The sequence below is a fragment of the Gymnogyps californianus genome, chromosome Z (genome assembly GCF_018139145.2).
Source record: "Gymnogyps californianus isolate 813 chromosome Z, ASM1813914v2, whole genome shotgun sequence".
In the NCBI taxonomy this organism is placed as follows: Eukaryota; Metazoa; Chordata; class Aves; order Accipitriformes; family Cathartidae; genus Gymnogyps; species Gymnogyps californianus.
The window spans coordinates 27,147,081-27,170,536 of NC_059500.1; the positions used below are offsets into that span (position 1 = coordinate 27,147,081).

A 23,456-nucleotide genomic window follows, 5' to 3' on the forward strand; every position below is an offset into this window, starting at 1 on the left:
CACTTGCATGGATGAGGTTGCTGTGGCTACCTGTACAAAAAGTCAGTTTGGAGTCAACTTTTTTGGTCTCTCTGGGTGGTGGAGGTCAGTTTCAGTGTAGACTGGTTGTAAGCAGACTGAGCACAGAGAGAAAAGTGCACTGCTGGGCAAGGCACCTCATGACACCCATCACCATCAGTCCTCAAGTCTCTTGGATGCAAGCAGGGATTCCTTGTGTGGAGTGAGGATTAGTCCATATGAAGCAGCAGGGGAGCTGGGTTTTAAGCTTCAGGGGGAAGGAAGTGCAGCAGAAGTTGGGGAAGAAGAAGATGAAGGCACGCTACTTTCTGAATGTGCACATGGCCTGGCACGAAACCAAGAGCTGCTGTGAATAACTGGTATTGTAAGCTGCCGTTGGTAGTTGTGGGTGGAACCAAGTAAAACCACCCACTGAAGGTGGGTGAATTTGGGATCCTGGGTACACATTTTCAATATCTGTTGCTGATGAGCCCATCTAACTATAATCTAATATACAAAAATAATATAATGTATAAAAGAGTATTACAGATGTTCAACAGGGCTGACAAGACTGATGGAATCCTAACTTTTAAGCTGAACAAGTGATACAGTTTTTACAATGGTATTAAATAGGGTTTTGCATTGAATCCACTTTTTTTCTAGAAGAGACTGTCTGACATGAATTATACCAAGTGAAATTTGAAGTTCACACTCACAGATAGCGTGAAAAGGTTTTTCTCCTTTTGCTGCTGATGCTATTTAGAAGTCACTTTCAAGACTAGGTTATCAGAGCCACAGCAGAGAAGAGCACAGAAAACACAGGCTGATCTGGCTTGTGTGGAAGGAAATTGCAAAGTTTCCATTCCATTCCACTGAGGCTGAATTAAACCTTTCCTATTAAAGAGAACTGATTTTTAGAACATAACAACTACTAGCAGCCCTGACATTCTCAAGAATTTCTCTAACCTTTCTTCACTTCTAATGCCTGTGAGGGAATACTCTCTTGGGAAAGAAAAATCCGTGCTTATCTCCAAATTTGCTTGCATCTTGCTGTGAAATGTCTGTTACCAAACAGTTCTGGAGACAGCATATCAGACCAAACAGACCTATGGAAGTTTCTCTCATCCCATAAGCTCCCGCTCTTAACTAAGAGGAGAGGAGTCACTCTAGATTTGTCACAAACCCTTCCTGGATCCCCGTGGGACAAGAGTGATGTTGGTGTTGAAGCCTGTTCCATAAATGCAAACTTAAGGGCTGTGGGCAAGATCCCTGTCACACAGAATAGGGATAGCCCAGGACAGCCCAGTCACTTCGAAGAGGGTAAAATAACACTGAGAAAAGTGGATATAGCTCATGATTTCTTTTTTATGCTGCGTTATGCATTTTAAAGGTTTTTTTTGTTTTGTTTTGGGGTTCGGGGTTTTTTAGCGCATTTCAGAGAAATCGTCGTAGCAGAAGTAGGAAAGTAACGGCCATGTTGAGACCGTGTAGATGAAACAGGACGCCGGGGAGCGGGGGTTGGGCGGTGGATTTGGGCAGGCTCCGGAGCTAACCTCCCGGCGGGGGTGTGCAGGGGCCCTGCCGTTTCCCTTCCTTCCCCCCCGCCTTGCATTCTCCGGCTGGTGTCGGGGCCGGGAGAGCTGCCGAGGCGGTGCTCCGAGGCTGGGAAAAAACTCCAATGCCCTTTCAAAGCTCCAACCGTCCCTCGGGGAAAGAGGGGAAAAAAAAAAAAATCAACAAACCCCTTATCCTTCTCAGAAAAGGAAGCGTGTCGTTTCTTTTTAGTGGCACTGCGCTGGTGGTCCTTTACTCAAACTTTCTGACACCCAACAGGCGACGGGGTACAACGTGCTTCAGAGGAGAAAGGCATCCCCTCCCCAAACACAGCGGGGCTACAAAGGGGGGGCCTCCAGCCTCGGCGCAGCGGGTGCCACCCGTGCGCTCCCACCCCGCGCCGCGCACCTCCCGCAGCCGAGCGCCCTCGCAGCGCCGAGCCCCGGGCTGCCCACTGCTCGCTGCCGCTGCCCGCGGCCTGGCGGCGGCGCCGGGTGCCCGCCCCCGCGCGGCGCCCATTGGCCGCGCTCCTCCCGCCAGCGCCCCGCCGCGGGGAGGGAGGCGCCAGCGTCGCCCCCGGGCCGTCGCTGCCGCCGCGATCACATCGGGGCTGCAGTGGAGCCGGAGCCGGAGCTGGAGCTGGAGGGGAGCAGCGACGGGAGGAGCGCGGCTCGGCGGGCGCGCAGCGGCGGCGCCACGGACTTGTCCCCCCGGCCGAGGAGGAGCCGCCGCCTGCGAGCTTGGCCCCTGGGCAGGGGAGGACAGGGTGAAAGAAAGACAAACTAAACGCCAAACAACCCCCAGGGTCTGCGGCCGCCTGATTGTTGTTTTTTCTTTAATTATTTCGAAAACAAAATTTACTGTGTTTTTGGCAATTTGTGGCGCGTGTGGAGTTGTTTTCCGCACGCCCCTGACAAACAAAGGAAAAGGGGGAGGGGGACCGCGTTTCGCAGAAGACATGCGTTCAGTCAGGAAGAGGTGGACTGTATGCACGATAAGTCTCCTCCTCATCTTTTATAAGACGAAAGAAATAGCGCGGACCGAGGAGCGTCAGGAGGCACCTCTCGCCGGGTAATTGCGGGGCGCCGCGCCGGGAGGGCTCCTCGAGGGGGCGGCGGGGCGATGTTGCTGCCTGAGGTCCTCTCCGCGGCCCCACCCTGGTCTTCAGGTCCCCCCGCGCCGTGACCCGCTCCCTTGCGGTGCCACCGCAACTTGGCGCTCTCGCTGGTCGGCGCAGGGAAGGGTGCGGGGGTGCGGGGCGGGGGGTACCGCTGCGGGACGAGTTACGAGCGGGTTTGGCTGGCGGAGCTCAGCGGCTGGGGGCGAGGGGGACAGGGGCGGCGGGAGGTTGCCTGGTGCCGGGGTTGCGGCCGGTGCTGCTCCCCCCAACCCCAGTGATAGGGCGCGCCGGGGAAGTTCACGGGGCCGTGGCTGCTCCCCGAGGGCCGGGGAGGCTGGAGGTGGTGGCGGCGGCCGCCGGAGCGCGTTGTGCCTCGTTTCCTGCTTTGGGAGCCCTTCAGAGGCGAGCGTGCAGGGGTGCGCGGCCGCTGGCAGCTCCAGGTGGCCCCTGCCCTCGTCCTTGAAGGTTGCCTGGGAGCTGTGCTTAACTTCGGTGCTGCTTGGGGATGCTTGCTCTGAGGGTGTGCGGGACATCGCCCTTAGCTCCCGAGGCTCCTCCGCTGGAAGCTCTGGTCCCTCGCTGAGGCCCTCTGTTACATTTTTTCCCTCTCCTGCCTGCCTTCGGTTGAAAATAAAAGGCGAAAAGTCCCCTGCCGTTTTTCTATTTGTACCTCAGCTTTCTCTTTGTTGCGCATTGTGTTTGTGTACGTGCATGCCTTTATTCCTCATTTTTCTCCCAACTTGCAGCTATCCTGTGAAGATGTTGGGTTTTCAACCAAGCCTGTTTCTCCTTGGAGGGGTATAATTTTTTGTTTTCACTGTGCATAAATTCCGTGGTGGCTTAGTGAAATCAGCAAAGGCGGGGAAGGGGCTCACACTTTGTGTTTGCTTGTGCAAATCGGCTAGGGCGGAGATGGATTCACAGCAGATTTTCGTCCTTTGGTGTAAGCCCTTGCCTTAATTGGAGAAGAAGGCGGCATAAGGAGGTTGTACGTGCCCGTACGGGCCTGGAGGAAGCTGGGGCAATTACAGCCTACTTAGTCCCCCCTTCCCCCCGCAGTCCCCAGAGTTAAAGGCAGAAAGTGCATCCCTCTTCCCCAGCCCTTGCCCAGGCAGGCCGGTGCGGGAGTGGGGTGCAGGCAGCTGGGCGGCAGTGGCCCCGGCACCTCCCGGGAGCATGGAGTGGCCTCGCCTGTGTGTGTGTGCTTAATGATGCGATGTTTGCTTCCCGTGGTATTAAAGATTTTCACAGCTTGATGATAACTTTCCCTCTTGTTCAGCCTGGGTGTAAGCCCAGTTTCTGCCGCGATGCTGTGGTATCTGCATACTTACGAGAAGTACAGAAGTTTAAATTTTTTGGGTTCTTGGTGGGCAAAAATACATGTGAAAACGAATGTGTGAGGGAGATTCAACATTAAAGATAGTCATGTTTCTTAATTTGTACTCCTTCCTGTCAGACTAGAGGTAGCTGCTAAAATGATTCAGAAATTAGTCACTAAGTAGAATCCATACATATTTGCAAAAAAAGCCCACTCCAGCTTATGATACATTGTTTGACATGATTTAAAAGGTACTCAAATGAACTGATGATTTAATATTAAATGAAAGAAAATACATTTATTTAGTTATAAATATGTGTGTCCTTAACAACACTTTAAAATATAGCTGTAATGTACTTCTGCCAGGTCATTTAGTGATATCTCTAATTCTTTGGTATCAGTGAGACTTTCTGTGCAGTATGGTGCTACTCACTTTGGCTGAGGATATTGGAATATAGTTTCTTTTCCCAGCCTGTTATCCCATCCATTACTGTATGAAGCAGGAAGAAAACTCCTAAGTCTACTACTAGTACCTGCTGCCACTATTGATGTTACACTTGCCTTTCTCATGAAGGAAGGGCTCATGCCATTTGGTTATTTTTGGCTGGCCACATGGGCAAGCAAAGTCAGTTTTCCGTGGGATGTTTTACTTCCAGAAGTACCAGTAATGCAGAACTGTGAATGCGTGAGGTGGCCCATTTTACGGTTATTAGTGTCACTGCAGGTAAATCCCAGATGTTCCAAAATGGACTATGTGCAATTCCAAAGTATGTGATAAACCTTAAATCAGCTGTGTTCTCATAGCAAATTTTGCTAGGACAATAATTGCGAAAACATGCCTTTCTTTAACTAGACAGTAACATCCCTTTAAAGGTTAAGCAAGTAATGAAACATGCATATTATGTGGAATGCAGTGTTTCTTAAACAGTGTTATCTTCTGGTGATATGGAATATGCTTGAAGACAGTTATTTATATTTTATGAACTATCTTCAGGAGAAGAGATAGTCGTGTTATATTGGTCTGATTGGTCACCAGGGCAAGGTAATTCAGAGTGAAGGTTGACACTGTCAGCCGCATCAGAGAGGTTTTGCAGTGATTGTAGAAGATACAAGTACCCCAAATTTATTTCACGGTTGTTTACATAATGAAGAATTTTCTGGAGTAAATTTAGCTTTTTATGTGTTAGTTTATTTAATATTACTTTAAGTGAAAACTAAATAAAACAATACCAATAAAAGGGAGAGGAACATGTAAGTGAACACCTTTGTGTTTGTAGTAGAACTTTAACACAGAATGCCTAGGACCTTCTTTTAGGTCATTAGAACATAATTTAACAGTGTTTTACTGTACAATCTATATAGCTCACTGCAGATGTAAATTGTGAATATGGAAGACAACCACATTTCAAATGCTATGGTGCTTTAGGTGTTGGCAACTTATTTTGTTGCTAAGTTTTGTCAGCTGTGTCACTGTTGAATTGTCTACTGGATAACATTTAACCCAGTGTAAACTGGTGACATCTCTGAAGTACTTTCAGAGTGAGTACTTTATTTACGTGGATGTGTTTCGGTAATTTTCCTTTAGATGCATATGCTCTGTGCATCTAGAAAATATATGCAGGGAAATATATGTAACTGTACATAAATGTATATTTACAACCATTATGAAAAATTTTTAGGGAATAAAACATTTTAAAATACCAAGAAGTATTAATTACATTCTGGTTACTGATTTTAGGGACTTCGGCAGCATCCTCCCATGCCCATTAGTGTGATTTGGATAATTTGCGTACAGATCTTGTACCTACATGATTGCTTAAAGTTGTAGGTTTTTCGGTAGGTGGCAGTCTCACCTATGAGTTAGTGTAATGTCAGTGCTGCAGCATGTTGGCACAGATGGGATGAGGGAGGGAGAGCGATGCTAGTAAAGCTGGGTTGTTTTTGATGAAGTGTATAATACTGATATATTAGTTACAGGGGCTTTTGCAATCATAGCACTTTTTGCAAATGACTACATGTTACCAGTTTTGTTAATTTAGCTTAATTAATGTCCCATAGCAGGTTAGCTTGAGTTTAATCTGCTATGTAATTTACCAAATATTAATAGTTTTTATATATATATATATATATATACACACAGCAGTAATGTTGCTGTAGCTCTTACTAAGGGCCAGGATCCAATTGTTTTAAGAACTTACAGCCACAGGAAAACAAGAGTGAGCGATTCCCTGGAAAGCTTACAGTCTCACATCTTTTCCGTTTTGTTGGTTGAATGGCTGGTGGTCAAAACTTCCATTGGCAAACTAAGTGAAGTTACTGTTATTGGCAGTATTTCAGAGCGCGCTTATTTAACAGATAAAGAGATTTCTGTATGTTGCTGGTATATATACTCCTGAGATACAAGACATTCTACATGGTAGAATGTTGTATCCAACAACTTTGATATATTTATGATTAACAGCTATGTTTGAACTCAGCTGAACATTGCTCTGGTGCCTAAATGGAAACAGTATGGAAGATAATGGAAACATATGGAGATAAAAACAGATTTTAGACCTAAGACCTTAATTTGTGCTTGCAGTGTTTTAGCTTCTCCATCACATTTGTGTGACCCTATTGGCTAATATCATTGCAAGTGATAATGTTATGATACCTCATCAGATGTTCAGCGATCATCACCCACAGCTTACTATATTTTTTTATTTTTTAAGGTTACCTTACCAAAATTTATGAATATGATAAGATTGATGAAGAGGATAAGACAACTGGGTTTGTTTGGATGTGTGCATACAAAAGTTTCAGAAAGTCTTGAGGAAATTGTGTTTTGTGTGCCGTTAAACTCCAGAATTCCATGCATGAAAGTCTTTTAGTATCAACAGGAGGTAAAGGGAGTCTGTTAGGCCATTATTGTAGAACATGAGCAATTGCTGAGTGAAGCTTTGAAAGTTAACACGTAATTTTTAGTTTAGTACTGGAGATTTGGAACATAGAAATGCAGAATCTGCCTCACAAACATACTGAAGTTTGATCCAGGTTCACAATTCGGAGTTTAGTGTAATCTTTGTTATGTCTATTTCATTACAAATATAAACATATTTAAGCTCTTAAATTGCATATTCAAGTATTAGATACAGGTGTCCCATAGATTTCTCACAGGTACAGTTTATTTGCTTTGGCAAGCATACACATAATTGCTTTTTTGTTGTGAATAAAAGGAAATATCACTGGTGCTTGTGACGTAAATTACTTAAAACTAGAGTTAGCCTTGATTTAATAGTGTCTTTTCTATATTGCATTGCAGAGATGGTGAACTGAGTTTGAGTAGATCAATGATCAATAGCTCTGATAAGATAATTCGAAAGGGTGGCTCCTCAATCTTCCAGCATGCTGTAGAAGGTTGGAAAATCAATTCTTCTTTGGTACTGGAAATAAGGTGAGTGTCTTAAATAAAAAGCAGTTCATTTCATATTACCTATAATTCTTATCATTTCATATTGCCTATAATTCTTCTGGTCTGGAAAACAGTAATTTGATTTACAGGTGCAGGTGGATGTTTTATAACTGTACATATTTAGGGTTCAATGTTAAACGTGGCTAAATTACATTAGACTCCAAAGTCAAGTCATCCTTCAGAAGAATAAATAAAATGTTTTCATCTGGCTGTGTCAGTCAAACCCGTGCAGTCAGTATCTACATTATGCATGTCCACATTTGAGCTGGTTGTCTAGAACTCTGTTGCAGTCCGTGGTGAGAAACGGGCACTTTTAGGACATGATTTCCTCTCATCCTAAAGGTCTGAAATAGAACAGATGGAAGTACCCTGCACATACCAGTTTTTTTCCCTTAACTACAAAGGGCGCTTAGGCAGACAACTCAGATGCAGGAGTAAAGAGCTAGGACGTCAGGTGCTGCGAATCCAACCCTGTCTGTGGCTGGTCCAAGTTACAAGGTCAGATGTTGACAATACCATATCTTACGCAGTTTTTTTTCCTGAAGTCAGAGAGGCCAAAAAGAGCCTTTGGTTCATGCTGAGGGGGGAAACACAGTAGCAGAGTTGAAGTGAGTGATAGTTCTGATGTGTCTTAGTAGTTACAGTGGGTCTACTCACATTGGGGCCTGAGAGAAGAGAAAGCAGAAGCCTCTTAGTGTGTTGTATTGTCATCATATCTTCCCTGTCTTAATCAGGAAGGTGGCCAGTGAGAGAAGTGCATGGAGGGAGCATGGGTTGGCAGTGTGGAGGGCTAGGAGTGTCACATTCTGTGAAAAATGATAGAAAATAACTATTTTTAGCAGCAATTACATAGCAGAGTAGACTTGATTTTCTGAATATTAAGATTTTGAATGGGAATTTGATCTAATTGTGGTTTCTATGTCAATTCCCTTTCTACCTTTTTTTTTAATTAAAGGACAGCTTACAAAACCCTTAAACAGGCAGTGTTTCCATGTACGAAAGCAGGGCTTCTCTGAATGAGGAACTTAGGGGTTTTTTTTAATGACTGCTATTTTATGTCCCTAATTCTAACACATGCAGAAGATATGAGTAGCTCAGAAATCTACAAAGCTGTAGTAAAGGATTGATGTTCTGGAAGTGTTGTGCTATGATGGATGTAGCACAGCCCCGCTGCGAAAGCCATGGAACAGCGTCAGGGATGGAAGGAGTGGCAGCATTTGGATAGGCAACAAATTAGTACTCTGGAGCCTGTAGCTGTGTCTCAGTTGCCTGGTGCTCTCCGGAGTCCCCACTCCCTGGCTGCCTAATGAAAGGGACCCTTGGGCGCTCGGCTGCTCCCCCGCACCTGTGTTTCCTACTGGTGAAGACCTGGTGGTCGCCCTAAAATGCAGCTGAGGTGCAGCTCAGGAATGGAGTTTCTTCCAGGACCATCTGTTCAGGTGCAGCCTGTTTGACCACTGTATCGTTGTTCCATAAAGGCTAAGTTCTGCTCCAAGGTAGTCTAGGAAAGATAAGCAGATTTTCTATATCAGTAGCAGTATTTAAAATTTATATACATATAACTGACAATTTAAGTTGGAGCAATATTGAGTAACTTCAGAAGAATACTGTTGAAATTTCAAATTATAGGTTATGGTTCTGATAATTAGGAGAAAATAGCACACTGTTTTACTTGTGAAATAAACTGATTTGAAAGCCGTTGAGTGACTATAAGTAGAGACAGATAATTCTTTTCAGTCATTTTGTAGAAAAATTGTGTCATATTTCAGAACCTTTTAAAACCAGTACACCTTGCTGCTCAAGCCAAAGTAAAAATATTACAGTAACATTTTGATTAAAATTAAGAGAGAAAATGAAGCATGGATTATGCTCATTTTTCATCTGTTTCAAAAGCAAAATACATCATTCAGACAAAGAAGTAAAACAGTAGAGAATGCTTTAGATTTTTTTAAGCTTGTTACTACATGTGTATCATCTCAATCTACTAAAATCATGAGGTTCAAAACCAGTTTTTTCCTTACTGTTGGCCGAGGCAGGGAAAGTTCTCTCATTTTATAAATTACTAATGTGCTCTTAAGAAGCATCATGATGTGATTACATGGTGTTTTTTAAAAATTGTACAGTGAAGGATGTTTTTTTGTCTCAGTAGTACAGTGAAGAAAAACATGTATCTTGTACACTGGTTTAAGCAGTAAAGGTTCCACTTCATCAGCGTAAAAATTTTCTATACAGTAGAGAGCATAAAGCTGAGGTTATTTGGATGTCCATGTTGCTAGTCTTGTTTTGAGATGAAATAGCTACCATCATGCACACTGGGGCAGAGAGCAGGTATACACAGTTTAGATTAATGTGACGTAGGGCCAAAATTTGACATAAACTATATGAAAGGAATCAGTGCTACCAGCCAGTCATATTCTTTCCAGAAATCCTCTTTGCTAATGTGCATAGCATATTCAGTTATGGTGCTCAGTGGTGAGGGAGGGAAGTTTGGCATGCTTTTCCCTGAGGAAGCCACATGCAGCCCCTTGTGATATGTGTTCCACTCTGATACTGGCTAAACAATGTGCATTCTTTCACTTTTACAGGCAGTTTGCTGTACACCTTTCTTCTCTGTCACAGCAGTAAGAAGCATCTCAGCTGTAAATATTTTTACTTTTACGGACCTATCAGGACTAACTTCAAATGTGTCTAGCAATCTCCTAGAGTGTTCTCATGGTTAAACTAACTGTTCAGCCCTCCAAAGTACATTACATGAACTGTGTAGACCTTGAAGATGATTCATACTCTATTATTGCAACTGTTAATGTGAACAGTGGTGGTCTTGTGGTGTGAGGTTGACTATAGCTAGTGCCTGTTGAATGATGTATAAAAAGTTATCAGTTCTTACCAGTGGAGAAATAATTTGTGAAACCATTAATGTACAGCATAAAGAAGTCTCATAAAACTTATAATCAGCCATAAATGGAAGCTACTTTTGTGTCGTACGTCAGCTTGACACCCACATTAGCAATTTTAAAATGTAGAAGATATTTGATAGTGAGTTTTGCTTTGTGTGAGGACTGTTGATCAATGGTATGCCTGGACCTAGTCGGCTGGCAGCTGGAATATTATGCTTTGCTTTTTGCTTTGTTGACCATGGGCATCATCTCTGGCCATCTTGTTTTTGCTCAAGGTAGTGACCAATATATCAGCCTCAAAGATCCTATGAATTCTTGGCAAGGCCAGGGTCAGGTAGGAGTCAATGGGTGAAAAAGCTCCTTTGTCAGGACCCCATGGGAGGATGAAAAGCTTCCACTGGGTTTCTCGTGTCACAAGATGCTCTCTGGAACTTTGCAGCCAGAAGAGGCAGTCTAGGGAGTGTCGCAGCTCTTTTGGGAGGGCAGCAGCCCTTTGGAGATGTTAAGCAGGCATTAGAAGAAAGAGCTAGACTTGTGATTGAGGTGGAATGATGGGCATCATTAATTACTTGAGACTGTAGCAAATTTGCTGCCTTGCCAATCATGATTGGTCTCGTGGGAGAGTGATTTTTTCCAGCTGATGTTACCTTCTGATTGCTGGCAACTTCTTTGAAGAATAATTGGTAATTCCTGTGTCTAAGTGAAGAAGACTGCTTGCTCGGCTCCCCTTCTGTCTGAATGATTTCAGTCATCAAGAAGAGAGAGAATCCACCATCTGCAAGGTTTTGTGTCTGAAGTCCTTTCTGCTCTCTGTAGCAATGTGAAAGTTTTCCAGTTGTGGAAATTAGGAAATTTCAGTTGTATTGAAGGCCGTATTTCCAGAAAGGAGAGATGTGGCTGAGATGGTACAAACCTATCTGAGGAAGCCTTCCACACAGGAGTCATGCCAGCACATCTGTGACCTGTGTGAAATGAACTACAGTCTGACGTCTCAGTGTGTGACTTACTTCTTCCACTTATTTTTGATTAAATATGGGCATTTATGTTGGAAGGAGCAGATGAAGGTTTTGAATTGCAGGAAGGCAAAATAAAAAAAAAAGTGTGTTGAGGATGTAGTTATCTCCTTGCAATGTAACATAGAACTCGATGAGTGGAAATTTCCTGTCAGAAAAGTGTAAGAACTTGTAAGATGTTAACAGCATCATTAAAAAAAAAAAAAAAAAGTGCAACTTCCTCCTTAGAAAGGTTCAGATTATTATCGTTGTTTATCTTTTCAAGTTAATGTGAAACAGCTATGGTAAGTCCCTGAAGTGCAAGCAGTAAATACTGAACTGGGGATGGAGCAGTACAATTGCTCTCAAGCTTTTGGAGCAACATTTTGGGGCCAGTTGCACTGTTTCCTTCAGATCTGTGTCTCTAAGACATGCAAACTAGGGCTCTCTAGTCTGATTTAGTCATAATAAACCTTAAGGGTTTTTTGCCTTCTTTGACCCTTGTCTCAACTGAAAAGTCAGTGTTCACTGTCAGTTGGGGTGATTAACTCCTTTGACTCCTTTCTTTTGACTCTAACTTGCTTAACTTCATGAAAAGCTGACATATGGCTGGCCTTCATATGGTAAGCAGTAGTTGAGTCATGCTCTATTTAAAAGCCCTCTTTTCCTTTTGCATGCCCACTGAAGATCTGTGCCTGATTAGTACATGCTTCAGCTAGTCAGGTGACCTTTCTGGTCAAGGGAGAGTGAGGTGCCCTGAAGGGCACGAGGAGGGCTAGAATGGGGACAGAGCCAGAGAGCAACTTCCCGTAATATGGCGCTTCTGTTTGTGTGGTCCTCTGTGGGCTGGGGAATGCCAGGAACCTTTCCATGGTTAGTTGCAGTTAGGCGTGTTTCTAACAAATCCAAATGGGGGTTGGACTAGGTGACCTTTAAAGTCCCCTTCCTACCCAAACTGTTCTGTGATTCTAAATGCTGCTTTCCTTGACGAGGTTTTCTTAAAACTCCCTTTCAGTCAGACTAAAGCCAAACCCAACACAGGTGCAAACACTCACAGTCCCCACTGCCTTCTCAGGAGGCCAAGAGAAGGTGTATCTGTAGCCATCTACAAGGGCAGGCTGTGACCTTGTGTTACCACACAGTTTGTTCTTGTTTTGTTTCTTAATTAAACTAATTTAGCTGGCAAAAAGTATGCTTTACCTAGGTCATAGTCCTTGGTGATTTCAAAGGCTGAGAGCCGCCTTCTGCCTTCCAACTGGGGAGTGCGAAGTAGCGTCAGGACTTGCTAGCGTTAGAAAATCAAGTTGTTTAAAGACCTGTGTGAATCAGTCAGAGAAAGTCTGCAGGAGAGCAACAAGAGGGGTCAAAGATCTGCAACACATGACCTGTCCAATTAAAAAATAAAAGTTTAAAAAAAAAGTTGGATGGCTCCTTAGCCTCAGGTAAATGCAGGCTATTGCCAAGAGTAAGGAATAGTCTGTCCTCCACAGGCAAGGTATAAGGAATAAGAACAGGCTTCAGTTGCTGTGGGAAAGATCCGAGCTAGCATGAGGAGTATTGTGCTGCCAGTAAGGCTAGGGAAGCACTGACGTAGACTGCATGGGGAGTTTGCTGAGTCCCCACCACAGGAGGTTGTTAGGAATATATTAGATAAACATGGGATGGGGGTGATGTAGATTAAGGCACATCTTCAGTGGGGGCAGAGTGTGGACTAGGTAGTCACTTAGTCCGTCTCTTTTTCCATAATGTGGTTGCTGGTGAGCTAGCCCAGCTTCCTGGGTACTGAGGATGCACTTCAGGGGCTTCCCCTCATGGTTGGGATCCAGACAAGTCCAGATGCCCCAGCAGTGAGGATTTCTGGCACTGCCTTGCTCGAAAGGAATAATTTTTCCAGGAAAAGTGCTGGCGGTCATACTTCAGTGTTGTTGACAATGTCTAAAAATATCAGTTTATTTGTAATCTTAAAAGTCAAATGTTTAAGTGATTTCTTTTCTTTCCTTAATCCACACAATTCTGAGGCAAATGAGGGAGAGTTTGCCATTATATTATAGTTGTGTAGTACAAAGATTACAGTACAAAATAAAACCAGGAAAATGCACATAAGTAGAAAAATGTCACCATGTTGCCCCAGAGCAATACATATTTATATCACTTGGAAAGCTGTTCAGAGACAATGCTGTCTGTTACATGTACTTTATCAGATAACTGGGAGTTGTAGTTGATATTTCAATAGTATGAACATCTGTTTCTGGTTATCAAAGAAAAACCCTAGGTCAACCACAGATTGTGACACCATGTTTCTGTGAGTCATGTAAACATGTTGCAAACAGCTGCTTGGCTTCAGATAAGAGTGAGCCACATCTGCCTCACCTGCCCACAAAGGACTCAGGCCACACCCCAGATACAGTTTTATTCATCAAAACAGTACTTGAAGACCACCTCAAATAAAACAGTTTCTTTACACATTTTAGCTTAAGGTTGCAGAACATCTTTGCTTCAAGGTTTACTAAAAATTATGCTGTTTTTTTCCTTCCCCTAATTGAGCTTGCTTGTGAATTTTATGTGCAGCTGGATGTGGATTAGCACTTATTTTAAATTATTTTGTCATGTCTGTTAAATCAGAATAACCTTGTTATGCTATTTTCAGTGCTCTTTGTGGGACAGAACAGAGGTTTGAACAAGTTCTTATTATTAACCAGCATCAAGACTGACTGAGACACTGATGTATGTACTTTCAGTTTTTGTCATATCCCTTAGTAAATTTTTTTTCTCTTAGCGCTTACGTGAAAATGAGAAGTACTACTGTCCCCGCGGTACAGATGACTCAGTAGCATAGAGGAACTTAAAACAATAGCATGAACTCTGCGTTCTTATTCATATTTCTTTCAGTATTAGAAGATCTCTGGATACAGTCAGATTAATCAACTATTTTAATGTTAGCACTATTACACATCTCTTATACAAGGATTCTGTACTGTAATACCTGTGCAGACATTTAATTGAATATGCTACTGACAACTTCAGATAAGAAAATGTTTTTAAATATGTGAGAAGATATTAAGATTCAGTGACTTTTGCCCATCTCAAATTTTTATTGAAAAATACATTTCTTAGACATTTTGGAAATTTTAGCTCTGTTATATAAGTGGTTGATTATCTGAACCTAATTCAGGTTCACTTGAAACTCTTTGGAGCACTTCTATGAGCATATGTAAGCACATAGATAGATAAATAAACTTTGACTGTAAGTGACGAAGTTAATAATGGAAGCCAAGGTGCTTTTGGTTTTTTTGGCACTGTTTGCGTAACTTCACTGCCATCTTATGTTTTAAAATAATACACAAAATACTCTTATTCATGCACAAATGTTGCTACTTGTTTGCTAACAGAAACAGTATTTGGCCCATTCATTCTAGGTATCAGGGATGGGTGCTTTAAATTACTGAAGCGAATCTTCTGGTGATCACGTAACTTTTTTTAGTCAGAGCCCTAGGTTTCTGTACATTTCACATAATTTCTTTTGCTTTTTGAGACTCATTTGCAGTCACCCCTTCTCATGTCAGAGTGCATGTGAAGTGAGTCTCTGGATAGCTTGGCTGATGGTATTGCTAACTTTTAATGCATTCATCTTGTCCTTTACAGCCATAGCTCTGGTAGCTCTTTTCTTAGGTAATGAAGAACTTCAGTCATTTTTAATACTGCTAGATTGGGCAATTCCTTCTTTCTTGCTCTCTTTCATTTTGTAGCAATTTTTATATCTGTGGCAGAGTACCCACAAAATGAAGCTTATCAAACCCATGGAGATGTTAAGTCCATTCAACTTACAGGCTGAAGTGGTGTCTTCATCTTCCTTTTGCAGAAATACCTTGCCTGGCCTTACCAAAAGCTTTAGACACTCAGGATTTTAACATTATCTATCCTGCTCTGTTATTCTGAGTCCCTCATATGCCTCAGCACAAGCTGTCTTTGCTCTGATGCTGCTTCATTCATACAGGACAGCTGTAACAGACAGCCCAAGACATTCTTTCCTTTTTTTTTTTTTTTTTGGTCCTAGTTTAAGAAATGAGAGGAAACACTTGAAAAAATATTTTTATCATGTTTCACTTCCGCTATGGCTTTTAAGGTCAGTTCCAGGGTATTTTGTGTCACTGGTTGGAAGGTTCAGACATATTCTTCCCTCTTGAGGCTAGTGAGCATGGTGTTCCTATAGTTTATCCCTTTTCATTTGTAGGGGATTATTTCCCTGTTATGTCTCTGAGTGGATGTTGCAACTGCTAGAGTGGCATCTCTAGTTATCTTTTCCTGTTTTGATCTGCTCTAAGGAAGTTCTGCTCTAAAAACTTATTACATAAAAATAGCATTCTCTTAACAAAACATCTATTCTATTTTAAATTCCAGTTACCTGCTGACAGCAGTTGAAAATACAAAGTTATTGTTTTTCTTCTTGTCTTGTTAGAGTTGCAGAGGCAAAAGTTTCTATTCAAATTAACACATAGTGAACACCCTGACCCAGCTCAGCACTCCCCATCTGTTCTGTATGTGCTTAAGTTCAGATACGATCTGTATGCCTCTTCACAAATGTACATGCTTTGCAGAGCAGCGATGGACACAAACTTGTAAGGCTTTGCTCATTTGCAGTCCTGAGCTACCAGTGGCTCCTGCAGGTCTGGCCTGGAGCCCTTTCCAGCTTTTTATACCAAGGATAAGTGTGTACTGAAAACTGCTCAACACTGCCAGTGCAGGTACCAGTCATTACATAGCTACAGTCGTTAAAAGTGTCCTTTTTTTAACTTATATATTGAAAGTGTGTCAGTTTTCAGACCACTGTGCCCAACCCCGTAAGCAGTTACAATTATCGTGACTTAACTTCTTCAGCTGACATTTAAGCAGACATTCTTCACCTGTTACTTGCTGTGGATTGGGAGTATACAATGGTTTAATTACCATAGTTCATTTGACCCGTGGTAGCTTGTTAGACCCTCCTATCTTGGTCATGTGTGTCTGAACCCAGCTAATAGTTTAAACAATTAATTGCAGAGAAGCAAGATAAAGGATTGAACTAACCTGATTTAAAGCGATAGAGTTCGTAAGTGTTCCTATGAGTTCAGCTAACAGCTTGATTAGACCCTGAGCTGCGGTCGTTTAATTTGCAGTATGATTTTAAGCTGATTTTGTTTAAATTGGTACAAAAGAGTGTGGGTGTTCTTATTTCAAGTTAATTAGGATAACTTTGGCTGAACTTCAGTTAATTAGGAGCAAGTTTACACTAAACTGAATATGTTATTCTTGTGGTGAAATAAGAATTTATAAGAAAATGTGGCCATTCCCGAACGAAGCTGATTTGTGAGAGATGAGATTGTAGTGAAGCATTTATTTCCTAAATCATAAATACCTCATATATTTAACTATGTTGCTATGAAAACAAACTGCTCTGGTCCTTTTTCAAATACGTGTTTATTCCAAAGTTTTGTAAAATACTTAAAAATAGTATGCCTTCTAATTTCCAAAGTCATCTTCCCTTGGTCTCTCAGTGCCTTCGTCTGTAGGAAGTCATTAAGCTCTATCACTGTAGTATTTATATGTTATATTGTAACCAAGATTTGAACTCTGTCCTAACAGCTTTGCTCTAACTCCATCCTAGAGCGTGGGAAATGACCTTTGTCTGGGACTATCTCCCCTCTGCTTTATGTTGTATGCTCCATACAGTCTGTATTACTATTAGATAAACTCCATGCGAGCAGTGAGTGTTGGGTTTTATCTGTGCATTTTTCTGTCAACCCAGAAAGAACATTCTTCGATTCTTGGATGCTGAAAGAGATGTCTCAGTGGTCAAAAGCAGCTTCAAGCCAGGAGATGTAATCCATTATGTACTGGACAGACGTCGCACCCTAAACATTTCTCAGGATTTGCACAGCCTTCTCCCTGAAGTTTCCCCAATGAAGAATCGCCGATTTAAAACCTGTGCAGTTGTTGGGAATTCTGGCATACTTCTGGACAGTGGATGTGGAAAAGAGATTGACAGCCATGACTTTGTAATAAGGTGAGTTTTCATCTGCTGTTGAAGATAGACCCTGCTATGTTTCTTGGAGAAAAGCTGGGAGAAGTGTTTTAATCTGAGATACAGATTTCAGGCATTATCTGAAATTAATCTGCAACAGTATCCTTCACCGTGTGATTCCCCAAATTTAAATACATGACCATATTGTTGACAAGAAGATTATTTTTGCAGTGAAAATAAAACAAGGGCCAGAGGAGAGAGGTTTGTGCTGCTTATTTTTGCTGTTTGTTGTTTTTATTCCAGGCAAAATAACTATTCTTAGGGAGGCCTTGGTAGAATAAATGTAAAATGTTTTCTCTTTCAGAAATATTCTTTCTTATCTTTTGGCCAAAAAAGATGGCCTATTGTAAATTACTACATGACTTATGTGCAGCATACGGTAAAATTTCAGTTTGTTGTACTGATGTTGAACCAGATGGCTGCCATTAAGGTAACTGGAAGTCACACATCTAAATCCCTTCACATTGCTCTAAAAATGTATCCCTACAGTTTGGGCAAAAATGTTGATATGCTTCACCTTTTATTCATTCTTAAAACACGCACAGTAGAATACCTTTAGACTGCACATATCAGTAGGAGATAAAGAGGAATAGCGGGCCTCATTTGACAGCCTGGCATTATATGGATATAGAGAAGGCTGGGCAAGAGATAGGTCCTTCTGCTTTTGAAGCAGAAGTTTCAATTGTTTTGGTTTGAGAAGCATGAAAGGGCAGAAAACAGAAGGGCAGTGACAGAAAACAATATAGAAATAGTTGTCATTGCGAGTTATTTGCTTTTTCTTTTCTGACCTTGAAGAAAGATGGTGCCAAAAAAATATCAAAAGGATATGGAAAAGAAAAATTACATTTTTTCGGTACGTAAATCAAAACAGGATATGCACATGAAAGTTGTATTTTATTTGAAAGGTGTACTAGCAAGTGGCAACTGAGACAATAACACACTACTCTTTCATTTTCCTTACTTGTTTTGCTTGTACCACTAATCTTTCAAACTAGCATCCTTATTGCAGAAGGCATCAAAAAATAAATACTACATTTTAAAACCACATTTAGCTTATGGCATGCTTTTGTACTCCCTCTGAGATTAAATGTGATTCATTTAACAGGACTACAGAAAAATTTAGATACCAGATTTTCTAGAAGAAAATTTTCTTTCAGAAGGCAAGTTGCATACTTTTACTTAAATCATGTGCTGAATTACTTTGAAGTCATCTCCATGCTCTTCCCCATGTTTTAACTAGCCATGAAGCTAGGTGATGATATCTGATAGGAGATTCTAACTAATTCAAGCCATGTAGAGTAAAAATAATATTCTTTTGTGTATGAGTACAAGCAGATTTGTGTATGAGTAAAAGAAGAATGGCGAAGCTTAATAGGAACATCAAGAAGCTACTGTTGCTAATCAATTATTTAGACTGGAGAAACATCTCTCATATGGTGTATGACTAGTGAAGTGATCAGTATAACAACTAGTTAGTCTGATGATGTTGTGGATAATAATCTTTATAAGGTTCTGGGAATAGAATACTTGACCCTGTAGCTTATAGAGTGTTTTAATACAGTGAAATTTTTGGATTTACAAGTCAACCTTAAAACATTTTAGAAGTTCACGGATTATCTCATAGGTTAAACTATATGGTATTTATTTATGTACGTCTGGATGGGTGCACAGGTACATAACCTGTTTAAAGTAAATAGCAATGAATTCATTTGTATTTCAAGTTAAAGAAAAAGGCAAAGCATTCTCCAGAGTTATAGCTTCCTACATTCCTCTTCTTCCATTTAAAAAAAGTTGTACGCAACATGACATGTAATCATGTGACCTAATGGTACTGGCATACTTGGTAACCACTCACCTCTATTGCTATTAGGATTCTGGTATTAAAATGTACCATGACACTCTGTTACTCTCTTTGCTTTCAGCTGATTTCTCTAGAAGTAAAATGCACTCATGCTACTTGCCACCTGCTGGTGTTCTGAAAAGCAGTTACTGTGTGTACTGTGTGCTGCTAGGTGTATAGGCTGATGAACAACAGTTTTGTAGAATCTTCTGATGCTGAGTGCATTATGCCTATGTGCTGTGACAAGTATGTCATACTATTTTGGTTAAATATATTATCCAGTTGATTTTGATAGTACTCTGTGTTCTTTCTGAGGTCTGAAACAAAAGTGTGTGTTTTTGTGAGAGTTGTTTCTTAGAGCAGCAGTTCTAATGTTAGATCTAACGCCAACAATACCATAAATTTAATGATAAAACACTGATAGTAAAGATCTGTGAAAGTGAAGAGAACACAACAGACATCCAGCAGTATTTGCATTACAGTACAATAAACTCAATATCCTGAATTTTAATGCTTCTGTAAAGGTGGTATAAAGATGATATAGTAATAACTGATAAAGACACAGAATATACACTTTATTAAGGGTAAAGAAGAATGTCAGTACTTAGCACTTTAAGTAATTTAAGTTTGATAGTATCTGTCAATGTCTTTGAAAGTCATCCAAAGTTACTAATAACTGTCCATCTTCCTTGGAGACCTTCTAGCATATTCAGTGCCTTCTGTATAACAATGCCCCTCAAAGAACATTAATCCAACAGAGACATCGGATAATTAGAATAGTTGTATTATGAAAAGTGTTTAAAAATAGGCATCTAAACTAGAGTCAAATAATAAGCATGCCTGCAAGCCAACATATAATTCTGTCAGCAAATTTTACAAGTAAAACAATACAATTCTTCTTCTTCAGACATCTCTGAAAGTGCATAAATAAGGGTAATTTGTGCAAGCAAGGTAATACCTTGTCAGCGTAAGCAGATTTACTGTATTTACTGAACATTTTAAAGTGGCTTGGTTTTAATTACTTGATCTCATAAGGCCTTATTTTGTTCTCACGGCATCAGAAATCAAGAGTCTAGGGACATCTTCTGCTAGGATGAAATGGATTAGTTCCACAAGTTTAGTGAAGTCATGCCTATTTTGACAGTAGAAAATGTGACTTGTCTAGTTAAAATGGGAAGCAAGGAGACTCTTTGCTATTAAAAAAACCCTGTGCTGACTATAAACTATTTCCTGTTTCCCATATTCCTTTCCTTTTTACCTCTTATGGTTTTATACCCTGTTAAGTGAATATTGATCCTTGCACCTTTACTACTTTTGTAGTGGTGAGCTAAAGCATGCTGCATTTTGATACTATACCCAGAAAGGGTCTTAAGCATTTCAAAATCTCTGATTCCGTGAAATAAATCAGAATGAAAATGTGAGATAATCAACCAGATTACATTTAAAATGTATAAATGGCACAGTGCTGTTGCAGGAGCTGTTTTTTGCATGGTACTATTTTCAGCTGTTTATCTGTTGGGTCATATATATGGCGCTCACTCCCTGAGATTTAAACGCAGTAATGTGCGATCGCAGCCCAGAAGGCCAGTTGCATCCTGGGCTGCATAAAAAGAAGTGTGGCTAGCAGGTGGAGGGAGGTGATTCTAACCCTCTACTCTGCTCTTGTGAGACCCCAGCTGGAGTACTGCATCCAGCTTTGGGGCACCCTGTATAAGAAAGACATGGACCTGCTCGAGTGAGTCCAGAGGAGGGCCACTGTTGTGGTTTAAGTCCAGCTGGGAGCAAAGCACCACGCAGCCGCCCGCTCACTCCTCCCCCCTGGTGGGATGAGGAACAGAAAATACAACCAAAGCTCGTGGGTCGAGACAAGGACAGGGAGGGATCGCTCACCAATTATGGTCACAGGCAAAACAGACTCGATTTTTGGGGAAATATAAACCAATTAAATTTGTTAACAACCAAATCAGAGTAAGATAATGAGAAATAGAACCATATCCTAGAAACACACCTTCCCCCCGCCCCTCCCTTCTTCCCGGGCTCAGCTTTGCTCCCAATACCTCTGCCTCCTCCCCCGCAGCGGTGCAGGGGGGCTGGAATGGGGGTTGCAGTCACCTCGTCCCACATTGACTCTGCTGCTCCTTCTACAGGGGGAGGGCTCCTCACACTCTTCCCCTGCCCCAGCGCAGGCAGGACCCCAGGGGGGTCAGCCCTCCATGAGTTTCTCCAACTCAAGTCCTTTCCATGCTCTGCAGTCTTCTACAAACTGCTCCCACAGAGTCATGGCCTTTTCCGGGCCCAGCCAGCTGCTCCGGCCACCTGCTCCTGCTGGAGGGGAATCTCTGCTCTGCTGTTAACTCTTCATGGGCTGCAGGGGGACAGCCTGCTGTCTCACCACAGGCTGCAGGGGCATCTCTGCTCCAGTGCACCTCCTCCCTCTCCTTCTTCACTGACCTCGGTGTGTGCATGGTTGCTTCTCTCACATCCCACTCCTGACTGGAGCTCCTCTTCTTCTTCTTCCATCTTCTTTTCCTCCTCTTTTTTTTACTGTAGCTCTTCCTCCTCCTCTTCTTCTTCTCCCTCCTCCGTCTTACTCTCCCACCACAGGAGTCTTTTTTTTTTTTCACCTTCTTAAATATGCTATCACAGAGGCGCAACCACCATTGCTGATGGGCTCAGCCTTGGCCAGAGGCGGAGCCAGGGAAGTTTCTAGCAGCTTCTCACAGGAGCCACCCCTGTACCCCCTCCGCTGCTACACAAACCCAACATAGCCACGAAGACGATCAGGGGGCTGGAGCACCTCCTGTATGAGGACAGGCTGAGAGAGTTGAGGTTGTTTAGACTGGAGAAGAGAAGGCTCCGGGGAAACCTTACAGCGGCCTTCCAGTACTTAAAGGGGGCCTACAGGAAAGATGGGGAGGGACTCTTTTATCAGGGAGTGTAGTGATAGGACGAGGGATAACGATTTTAAACTGAAAGAGGGTAGATTTAGATTGAATATTCGGAAGAAATTCTTTACTGTGAGGGTGGTGAGACCCTGGAACAGGTTGCCCAGAGAGGTTGTGGATGCCCCCTCCCTGGAATTGTTCAAGGCCAGGTTGGATGGGGCTTTGAGCAACCTGGTCTAGTGGAAGGTATCCCTGCCCATGTCAGGGGGGTTGGAACTAGATGATCTTTAAGGTCCTTTCCAACCCAAACCATTCTATGATTCTATGATTCTATAATACATCTTCCTCCTCCGTAGTCTACACTTTCTCATGCTGAAATTCTCATGCCAGGGCTGTGTTAGCTGTTACATCTTACAGAACAGATGAACTTGTTATAGTAAGTGGTACATTTTGAAATACAGTAGTTACATAGGACTTCCTGAAAAATACAACTATATTTTGGGTAAATGTAAAATAACAATACTAAACATTGCCAAGTAGTAACTTTCTGATTCCTGGAATTACTTCTGGCAGCCAATAAGTACCAAAAAGAATTCAGTTCAACTTTGGGTTCAGAATTTGAACAATGCCAAAGATCAGAAGAAATATATATTTTTTTTTAAATTAATGGAGTTCAGCATTCATGATGGGAACTATTCAAAAGCAGAGGCCAAGTAGAGTTTTGCAATTATTTGGTTAAAAAACAAACAAACAAACAAAACCCCCCAAACCTAGTAAATAATCTTGTGTTTTTTTCTCATAGTGACACTACTTCTGGAAAAGTCCCTTTCATTTCAGTTGGACCATATGGAGAACAGGCCTGTTGAGTGAAGCTGTTTGACTAGCTTCGGGCTGCTCTGACAAGGAACAGCCAAGAGAGGATATTAGTTGCTTGTTTCTTTGGATTGAAGTGCATAGTTTATACATTACAACTCTTCTTTCTTCCATTGGAGTGTTTTCCTGCTAACTCTGTCAGCATCTAGGAATCAAGCTGAATATTTTTGCCATCATTGGTGATAAAGTTTTGCTGGGCAAATGCAGCTCTTATTTTTCCAGTGTCCTTTGACTTCTATTTTTTAACATGGCAATTCTTGTGGTTAGTAAAGTTGACATGGAAAAAACTTGCAGTCCCTTAATAAGTTTGTTGGTTTATCCTATGCAAAGAGGAGGATCATCTGTTTGACTTCCTCTGTGACGTCTTGGTTTTGTGGGCAAGCAATTGTGATATGAGCAGAAGACAGTGTATCTGTTCAGGAAGAAGCAAAGGACAGACCTTCTAACCATACCATGAAGGTGCGGTTGCTC

General features: G+C 41.9%; 1 protein-coding gene across 1 annotated transcript in view; it reads left to right on the forward strand.

Moving 5' to 3' along the window:
* Positions 1–2,234: 2,234 nt before the first annotated feature.
* The window catches only part of ST8SIA4 (ST8 alpha-N-acetyl-neuraminide alpha-2,8-sialyltransferase 4), a 64,425-nt gene continuing 43,203 nt past the window's right edge, over positions 2,235–23,456 (forward strand). The window contains exons 1-3 of the mRNA XM_050912858.1: positions 2,235–2,622; positions 7,291–7,422; positions 17,112–17,369. Of these exons, the coding sequence (XP_050768815.1) occupies positions 2,510–2,622; positions 7,291–7,422; positions 17,112–17,369 (503 nt within the window). The 5' untranslated portion in view covers positions 2,235–2,509. The remainder of the gene's footprint in view (positions 2,623–7,290; positions 7,423–17,111; positions 17,370–23,456) is intronic.